Source organism: Corticium candelabrum, chromosome 17 (assembly GCF_963422355.1).
Source record: "Corticium candelabrum chromosome 17, ooCorCand1.1, whole genome shotgun sequence".
Lineage (NCBI taxonomy): Eukaryota > Metazoa > Porifera > Homoscleromorpha > Homosclerophorida > Plakinidae > Corticium > Corticium candelabrum.
In genome coordinates, this window is record NC_085101.1 from 180,935 (window position 1) to 191,404 (window position 10,470).

A 10,470-nucleotide genomic window follows, 5' to 3' on the forward strand; every position below is an offset into this window, starting at 1 on the left:
ATAACAACTGCATCTCAAGCTGCTTGATTTGCTTACACTTTTCTGATAGTTTTAGTCTACTCTTTGATGGAGAAAGGTCCCTGTCATCTGTCTTCTGGGGTGTATCAACAGAACTCGCATATGCCCCTACATCAACCGACCCACAGTCAGCAAAGCAAATCAGATGTACCATTCTGCATTAGATCATTGCTGTAGTAGGTTGACATGCGAGGACGTGGGTCCGGTTGCGCGTGCGCGGTTTAGCTCTGAGTTGGCGGTTGTCTAATAACACTTGAGTAGAGTTACTACATTGGCGACGAGGTCAGCGAACCAATCGTGAGGTATGTCCACTGTAGTGGGTGCCGTCGGTCCCTTTGAGGGAAATCAAGAGGAGTGGATGCATTACGTGGAGCGCGTGAAGTTCTTCTGCGTAGCCAACGGGATCACTGACACAGAGCGCAAGAAGGCGGTATTGTTGAGCGTATGTGGAGTGCAAACGTATAAGCTGATTCGCAACCTGTTGGCGCCTGGCAAGCCGGAAGACGCGGAGTATGACGACATCGTAGCAAAGGTCAAAGATCACGTGAACCCGAAGCCGTCCACTGTTGTTCAACGCTTCCGCTTCAACAGTAGATCACAGAAGCCAGGGGAATCAGTAGTGCAGTTTATGGCTGAACTGCGCCGTTTTTCCACGGATTGTGACTTTGGAGACACACTAGCTGACATGCTAAGGGACAGGTTGGTGTGCGGAGTGAGTGATGGGAGGATCCAACGGAGACTGCTGCAAGAAAAGGAACTCACGTTTGACAAAGCACTGAGTTTAGCCAGAGCGATGGAGACAGCTGCACTGAATGCAGAGGAGATTCAGAGACCGACTGGTGACAGCGTAGAAGGAGAGGTACACAAAATGCAGGAAACCAAGCCCAGTCTACCTAAGATGAAGTGTTTCCGGTGCCTTGGATTCCACCCACCAAACAGTTGTTATGCTCAGAGGATGCAGTGCCATAAGTGCAAGAAGGTTGGACACCTCGCTCGAGCATGTCGAGGCCAGCGACAGCCAGGCCAGGCAAGGAATGAAATAGCTGCCCAATCTCCTGTGACGAAAACACATCGAGTTGAAACCACACCTCTTACACCCAAAGCCCAACAAGCAGTGGAAGAAGGGCAAAGCGATGATGGAGTTGAAGGAATGTATACAGTATACGTTGTGGGTAAGGAGTGTCAGAATGAACCACTAGCAGTGACGGTTCATATCAACAAGAAAGCAGTACAGATGGAAGTTGATACTGGAGCATCAGTGTCAATTGTAAGTGAGAGCACTTACAAGAAACTGTGGAAGAGGCAAGAGTTGCCTGGTTTACGACGACCACAAGTGAGGTTGCATACTTACTCTGGGGAACCATTGACAGTGTTGGGAGAGCTGGATGTCCGAGTGCGGACTCAAAATCAGATTGCAACGCTACCACTAATAGTGGTGCGTAATGATGGACCCAATCTACTGGGAAGGAACTGGATGAAGTCACTCGTATTACCATGGCATGAAATGTTACAGAAGGGACACATCAAGTCCATTGGTACAGAGACGTCCTGCACAGAGTTGCTGAAGAGGTTTGATGGTGTGTTTGAAGAAGGGATTGGTGAGTTGAAAGGAACGATGGCTGCTGTCAAAGTGAAAGAGGGCAGTGCAGCGCGATTTTTCAAGCCGAGACCAGTACCATATGCCTACCGGGCGAAGGTAGAACATGAGCTAAAGCGACTAGAAGCTGAGGGCATAATTGAACCGGTTCGATTTGCCAACTGGGCGGCTCCCATTGTCCCCATATTGAAAGCTGACGGCTCCATTAGGATCTGTGGTGATTATCGACTCACGGTTAACCAGGTGGCAGAGACTGAGAAGTACCCATTACCAAGAGTGGAAGACATTTTTGCTTCGTTGGCTGGGGGACAGACATTTACAAAGCTCGATCTTAGTCATGCATATCAACAAGTGAAACTGGAAGAACAGTCCAAGCAATACCTGGTCATTAACACCCACTTGGGATTGTTTCAGTATAACAGGCTGCCGTTTGGAGTAGCAGCTGCACCAGCGATCTTCCAGAGGATAATGGATTGTCTGTTGCAGGGAATTCCAGGAACAGTGGTCTACCTAGATGATATTCTCATCACGGGTCGATCACAGGAGGAACATCTAAGGAACTTAGAAGCTGTGTTGAGCCGATTGGCAGGAGCAAGAATTCGGTTGAAAAGACAGAAGTGTTCCTTCTTGAAAAAGGAGATACAGTATTTAGGACATCGGATTGACAGCAAGGGAATTTACCCAACGGATGAGAAAGTCCAGGCTGTTCGAGCAGCGCCAGAACCCACCGACGTGGGCCAACTACGAGCCTATTTAGGGCTAATTAACTACTACGGCCGATTCCTACCAGGCCTAGCAAAGACCTTGGCGCCCTTGTACAAGCTCCTTCGTCAAGGAATGAACTGGAGATGGGGTGAAGAAGAAAAGACGGCATTCAGATGTTCAAAGGCAGCATTACAGTCAGATAAGCTACTAGTTCATTACGATCCGAGGATACCTTTGTCGCTTGCCTGTGATGCTTCACCGGTAGGGATAGGAGCCGTGTTGTCACATCAGTACCCGGATGGTGGGGAAAGACCGATTGCCTACGCGTCCCGTTCTTTGACCAAGGCGGAACAAGGATATGCACAGATCGACAGGGAAGCATTGTCAGTGGTGTTTGGGGTTAAACGGTTTCGACAGTACGTGTTTGGACACCAGTTTACCATTTTTACCGACCATAAACCACTGCTCACCTTATTGGGGGAGAACAGAGGCGTACCAGCAATGTGCTCCGGACGAGTGCAACGTTGGTCACTGATGCTGTCCAGTTATCAGTATACAATGACGTATCGACCCGGATCGTTAAATAGCAATGCAGATGGGTTAAGCCGACTGCCAAGCAGTGGGGTGCCCGACGAAGAGGAAGAGCCTGTGGAGGCTGTGCTGGCATTGCAGACACTGAGTTCATCGTCAACCAAACCAATCACCGCAGTCCAGATACGACGGGGGACGGAGAGAGACCCAGTGTTATCCCAAGTGCGTCAGTATACACTGACTGGATGGCCAAGTGTTGTGGAACGAGCTGATATCCGGCCGTACTTTAACCGACGCTACGAGCTAAGCGTTTCAGGTGGCTGTGTGTTTTGGGGAGGACGCGTGGTAGTACCACCTCAAACACGATCATCAGTGTTAGAAGAGCTTCATGTATCACACCCAGGAGAAACAAGGATGAAGGGGCTTGCTCGAAGTTTCGTATGGTGGCCGGGCATAGACAAGGAGCTGGAGAGAGTAGTGAAAGGATGCCACACTTGTCAGGTACATCGCAAATTGCCGGCGTTGGCACCTCTGCATCCGTGGGCACAAGCAGACAGAGCATGGTCTCGCTTACACATTGATTTTGCTGGGCCGTTTCTTGGCCAGTCGTTCCTTATCGTAGTTGACGCCTATTCCAAGTGGCTGGAGGTGGACACTATGACATCTACGACGGCGCGCGTAACGATCAAGAAGCTGCAGCGGTTATTTGCAACACATGGCATTCCAGAGATAGTAGTATCTGATAATGGGGCTGCCTTTACCAGTGCTGAATTTCGGCAATTTATGGAAGGAAATGGCATTAAGCACATCTATTCTGCGCCATATCACCCATCGTCTAACGGGTTGGCAGAACGAGCAGTAGCAACCTTCAAAGGGGCTATGAAGAGAATGAATTCGGAGTATGGATCATTGGAGAGTAAAATTGACAGATTCCTGCTGCGGTACCGAATCACACCACACGCTACCACTGGTGAACCACCGGCTCTCTTACTGTTAGGGCGGATGCCGCGGAGTAGATTGGATCTACTACGTCCCGACTTGGCGGCCTATACGTACAAGAAGCAGGAGCAACAAAGAAACGACCATGATAAGCGCAGTCGAGACCGAACGTTTGAGGTTGGACAGTTGGTGTACGTGAAAAATTTTGGACAGGGCACGCCATGGGTGATGGCAACAGTGAAAGAAAGAACGGGTCCACTATCATTCCGAGTCATGTTGCCTGATGGTAGAATGTTACGAAGACACCAAGATCACATTCGGTCGCGTCAACTGGAAGATGACCCACTACCCAACGGCACACATACAGACCCCACTGCATCACCACCGGAGTCTAACATGACGGAAGAACTGCCTTCAATCGAGGTAACAAGTGAACCAGGAGGGAGCATCTCGGAAACAAACGGTGACCACGGTGGTCAGGGGGAAACGGTTGGCCATGAAGCAACCAGCAACATGGAGCCGGCATCAACCGGGGTCAGAAGATCTGCTCGAGCAAGGAAGGCGCCGGACAGACTAGACTTGTAAACTAGCACTATCATACAAGTAGGGGTAAAAGACTTTAGGGGGAAGGGGTGTAGTAGGTTGACATGCGAGGACGTGGGTCCGGTTGCGCGTGCGCGGTTTAGCTCTGAGTTGGCGGTTGTCTAATAACACTTGAGTAGAGTTACTACAATTGCCACTATAATAAGCCTCCTGCAGCTGCCTTTCATTACTCGACGCGTGAAACGCTAGGGATAGTAGTGCAGTCAGGTCACTGTGCGAATTTTTTTTTGGGCCCCGTTGGGTGTGGCTTTGGCTGTTCCCGTATGCACTTCCTCGCGGTTTTCAGTGGTCTGGTAGTACGAGGCTCGGCAGTCAATGGACATCTTGCAACCGCGATTTTGACATAAACGAAGTGCTGTCTTTTTGCGCACCTTTCGAGCAGTAACCTGCGCCGTTTATTGAAAGGGGACCTCAGTTTTTGTCGTCTGCTGAACGTGGTTTTCTCGGCACAAATCAACTTCAATAAATTAGGCGACAGGTAAAGTCATTTATAATTACTATTCTTCGCAGTTAAGCAAATTTTCATTTTTCATAAAATCTTTTTTTGAGTGCGATTTATGCGTCAATATTGACACTGTTGCATTCACTGCATACATCAAATCATGTACTATTTATTGCAAATTTATTTCCTGTGTGCAATTAATTATATAATATGCAGAAAAGTGCAAAGTGCTCAGGTAATTTAATTCTATTTCACAACTACTAAGTTACTAAAAAGATTTATTAACAGATAAACACTCTAATAGGGTAGTATACAATTAAAATAACAGCATAGGATATGTGTGTGTACACAATATTTACTAAGCATTACCTAGTTGGATAAACACGTACACAAAATATTGTACTCTAATAATCATTACTAAACGGATCATTTAATGTGAACAACATACTAATTACTAATGCATAGAATATGATGATGATGACGACGACATATTGATAACACTGCTGGTTGTCACACAGCTAGCAATTATTGGGGTAATCTATATTTAGAGCTAACATTGGTTTAAATTAAATTATGTTAATTAAGTTAAGTTAAGTTAATGACTTAGTTAAGTTGATGGTATCAGTCATTGTGTTGTGACACTTAAAGGTGTATACATTGGATATGCATTTTGGCAACGGGCATTATATTTCAAACTAGGCATTGGTTGTTATACAGTATATTATACAGTATATTATACAGTATATATACAGTATATATACAGTATATTATACAGTATATTATACAGTATATTATACAGTATATATACAGTATATTATACAGTATATTATACAGTATATTATACACTATATTATACAGTATATATACAGTATATATACAGTATATTATACAGTATATTATACAGTATATTATACAATATATTATACAGTATATTATACAGTATATTATACAGTATATATACAGTATATTATACAGTATATTATACAGTATATTATACAGTATATTATACAGTATATTATGCAGTATATTATACAGTATATTATACAGTATATATACAGTATATTATACAGTATATTATACAGTATATTATACACTATATTATACAGTATATTATACACTATATTATACAGTATATTATACAGTATATTATACAGTATATATATATACAGTATATTATGCAGTATATTATGCAGTATATTATACAGTATATTATACAGTATATTATACAGTATATTATACAATATATTAGACAGTATATTATACAGTATATTATACAGTATATATACAGTATATTATACAGTATATTATACAGTATACATATATATACAGTATATATACAGTATATTATGCAGTATATTATACAGTATATATACACTATATTATACAGTATATATACAGTATATTATACAGTATATTATACACTATATTATACAGTATATTATACAGTATATTATGCAGTATATTATACAGTATATTATACAGTATATATACAGTATATTATACACTATATTATACAGTATATTATACACTATATTATACACTATATTATACAGTATATTATACAGTATATATACAGTATATTATACAGTATATTATACAGTATATATACAGTATATTATACAGTATATATACAGTATATTATACAGTATATATACAGTATATTATACAGTATATATACAGTATATTATACACTATATTGTGTGTGTGTGTGTGTGTGTGTGTGTGTGTGTGTGTGTGTGTGTGTGTGTGTGTGTGTGTGTGTGTGTGTGTGTGTGTGTGTGTGTGTGTGTATTCATATGGCTGTTTACTCAATTGGAAAAGTGTCATCTCATAGCATTGGTACATTCAAGACACATTAATGCACGAACTACTATCATCCTAGCAATGATGAGATAGATGATAATTTCTTGGACAAGAAACTCCCATCTTTGCCTCATTTGATTCTAGTGTATATATTGAGTAACTGGTATTTCATTGGGGTGGACAAGGTCTGTGACTGTTGTTGTCGACAAGAACTGTCTGGCTTGCTGCATTCTGGGTGTTCTGACCATTACTAATGGCCATGTGAAGTACGGTATATGTTAGTCTGCATGTTAATGTGGCAGCTATGGCAGAACCTAACATGTGTGGTTGTACTTAGAAATGTGAGAGCGTTACCTGGGCCATCAAGCTACACCTGGTACTGAAATAATCCAGGTAGCCAAGCATGGTGTTTAATTGTCCTTTTGTTGGCTATGTCACATTACTGGTATGTTTAATATGGATATTTGTGATAACCATTTGCCTGTCTTGAATCTGTGTACTTTGATGATACAACTGTAGGTTGATGACACTTGAAAGACACCATGTATTTGAGACAATAGCAAAATCAACATGGTGAGGCAAAATGACCCGTAAGAGAAATTGTAGAATTAAAGCACAATTGTTATGCAGGTCCTTAATACTTCTAAAATGATCTGTTGCCAGCCAGCTGAAAGTTGTTTGGCTGAAATTCTTTGTCAACATTATTAATTAACAATGAGTTGATGTCTGCTACTTGTTATGAGTTCATTTGAAGCCATGCTCTAACTAGAAGAAGGAGTCATGATCAGTGAAACCTGCACTACTACAGAAATGAGAGTGATGAAAGTAGTCTTAGTTGCTAGTTGTACCAAGACGACAGTTGTGACTTCAGATGTGACTTTAGATAACTATACTTTGACAGAGTATTACATTGCCTTTAGCAATAAAATGTTTGTCACTGCTTATCTTGCATATGCATTGGATGTCCACAAATAATCATGAGTCATCTGACTCTTGTTAGAACTATAATTATAATAACGTCCAAACATTGTGGTCAGATCTATAATTTGTGACTTGTAATAGGCAACTTCCATTGTGTATGTGCAACAGCAGCAGTCGCTATTTCTTTTCTCACAGGATGCAGATCAGCATCTATACACATGATGCAGTCAAAACGTAGACAACAGCTATTGAATTAAATGAGAATTTATTCAATTCGCTAACATACCACAATGTATATTAAGTTCAAGACATGAGCACAAGCAGACTGTTTGATGAGGTACCGTATTTCTCCAAATAATTCGTTCCTGATTAATTCCCTGCCTGTATAATTCCCTTAGTATACACCCACTGTGAATGTAATTACCTCTCCTGAATAGTAATAATATTATTATTATTAATAATAATAGTAATACAGTGCTTCTTGGATCCAGTCGGATCCTGCGTAAAGTCATGTCTTCTGTCTAGACAGCCATGGTGGTCTAAGCACCTCTGAGGCAGGGTTTGCTTTCGGTGCTTATCAGTGACCTTATGAATCAGACTGATCTGGTTGAGCACAACATAATAATAATCAAATATAATCAAATATATCATTCATCATTCATTCATTCAATAATAATAATAATAATAATAATAATATTTTGATTTGTACCGCTACAGGTACAGTGCCCTAGGCAAGACAAGATACATAAGCGTAACAAGTAAAAATAGGTAGCCATGCATAGAAGATTAAATATAAAAAAATAAATAGAAGAATAATCAGACATAAATTAAGGTTTAATCCAGCTCTTGAAGTCCATGTAGGACAACACCATGACTCTTTTCCTTGTCTCGTTGTCCACTGATTGCCACAGATTACCTTGAGTATTCAGAATGAACCCACTTTCTAAGTCATTATGAACGGATCTTCATAAGAAAGAGAGCTGGCTGGCAAGCAATAGATGTGGAGCTTCCCTGATAGGTTTGCCAAGAGTTCCCCCGCAATTTCCCATTCCTTGCACAGCATGGGATTGGTTAAGAAGTTCTTTAATTAATTAAGTGTTGTGGCAACACAAGCCAGAAATGGATGTATGACTTGAAATGCTCGATTATGTCAAGGAGCATTTGCAATGCTAACAAAGGTGGCTGTAGCTCAACTATGAGGATTAATTATTACTGTTACTAAATTTTTAAAAATAAAACAATAATTTCCCCGTCTCAAATAATTTCCTCTCGACTAAGTCCCCTATTGTCTGACACCTGTAAATATTAATTTTCTGGGAAATTATTAGGAGAAATCAGCAGCTGTTCAACTGTTAATAATTATTTAGCTACCGCATCCAACTTACTTGTAGCAAAACTTTGAATGAGTAATGTAGCATGTTGTGAAGTAATAGCGCTGGTTGTTATAGACGTAGACTGCACTGCATGCTTCATGTCCTAGATGGATAGAGTTATAGCTTCATCAGCTGGTAATTTCCTGTGATGCACACACAACGCACATTTGAAACAACAAACCGAAAGTAGTACTTACTGATCGGAGTCTTCGTTTTCACGTTCTGTGTGGGTATGTCAGATTGACGGACACAGCTATCATTGTGGCAGCAAATTGACGCCTACTCACGTTCACGTCCGGTCTCTCACGTGTACGCGGCAAAACGTGAAGACGCCAATTCTATTTGTTTCTTTTGTGCATGACTGCATAGAAGCACGGAATTCCTTGTTGTGTTTGATAGCTACCTCTTCGCTAGACAGGTATGTGTGCACGATGTACAACGACGTAAATCCAATATATTGTTTCGGTAACTATATCAAATAAGTTTTGGTTAATTAACATTGACTCTAGATATCAAATTATCTCCTAGGGTTAATTTTCTACGTCATGATCATGTTACCCAGTGTACTAATCCGTTGGTTTATGTAAAGTGTCTTGTATAGAGGGGCTTCCACATATTTATGTCATCAGACAGATCACAATTATCATTATTCCCTGTCATTCTAGGAGTCATGACAGACTCTCAGGAGAAAGAACAAGTAGCCGCCGATGACTGTATACCACCACTTGTGAAGAAAAGAAGGACAACCCACAACCAAAGTGTCAGCGACAATTTTCAAGTACCAGATGAGATCAAAGCTATAAAAGACAACAGAGTGGATGACAACTGTGACAAATTCCATCAGTTGATGAACTACCTGCCACAAAAGTACACCTACAAGATTGATAAATTTGAAAGAATTGAAAGTGGAGGTTTCCTTGGTGCACCACCTATTGCATTTGAAGTTCATCTGTGGTTGACGATTGACACAGCAATTGATGCACAAACATGGATACAGCAGTTAGAAGAGAAAACAGAAACTACATACAGAGTAACCAAAGGAACTTCATATCGGATGAAAGGACAGAAAGTGGTATACAAAACAATTAGACATTGTCAGCACAAACAGAAGAAACCCGCAAAAAAGATGACAGCAAGTAGCAGAGACAAGAAGGTTGGTGCACCAAAGGAAGGGTGTGAAAGAAGCACACGAGACAAAAAAACAGGATGTCCATCCAACCTGTCTGTTTCAGTATTAGCAAACAACATCCCTTAAAATACCCACAGTATCCATGCTCTGTCAAATTACACTTCAACCACAATCATCCACTGCACTCAGGACATGCATTAAGTTTTCGACCAGTGTCACAAGATACCAAAGATGAATACATACGGCTATTTGAGAATGGAAATTCTGCATCCAGTGCAAGGCATGAGCATGTGAGACATCTACAATTGGAACATGATGGAAAGCCAGATATCCAAAGACTATTAGCTGATCGATCCACAAATCCTAATGTTCAAGATGTCCAAAGGCTGTTTCGAAACTGGAGAGAATC

At 41.1% G+C, this 10,470-nt stretch overlaps 1 protein-coding gene and 2 long non-coding RNA genes across 3 annotated transcripts; 2 read left to right on the forward strand and 1 right to left on the reverse strand.

The window, feature by feature from the left end:
- The first annotated feature begins 218 nt into the window (after positions 1-218).
- LOC134193147 (uncharacterized protein K02A2.6-like) lies at positions 219-4,513 on the forward strand. Its single transcript, XM_062661947.1, has one exon. It carries the CDS (start codon positions 323-325, stop codon positions 4,373-4,375), a length of 4,053 nt encoding a protein of 1,350 aa, XP_062517931.1. The 5' UTR covers positions 219-322; the 3' UTR covers positions 4,376-4,513.
- Positions 4,514-6,595: 2,082 nt separating this feature from the next.
- LOC134193165 (uncharacterized) lies at positions 6,596-7,707 on the forward strand. The gene is made up of 4 exons (XR_009972020.1): positions 6,596-6,904; positions 6,976-7,083; positions 7,158-7,211; positions 7,269-7,707. It is a non-coding gene; the product is annotated as an uncharacterized LOC134193165 (long non-coding RNA).
- On the reverse strand, positions 7,635-9,879 carry LOC134193166 (uncharacterized). The gene is made up of 4 exons (XR_009972021.1): positions 9,789-9,879; positions 9,130-9,729; positions 8,945-9,035; positions 7,635-7,769 (listed from the first exon to the last, which is right to left on the reverse strand). It is a non-coding gene; the product is annotated as an uncharacterized LOC134193166 (long non-coding RNA).
- Positions 9,880-10,470: the final 591 nt, after the last annotated feature.

Excerpts from the sequence above, each read along its gene's own strand:
- LOC134193147 (XM_062661947.1), top strand. The coding sequence starts at position 323 with ATGTCCACTGTAGTGGGTGCCGTCGGTCCCTTTGAGGGAAATCAAGAG.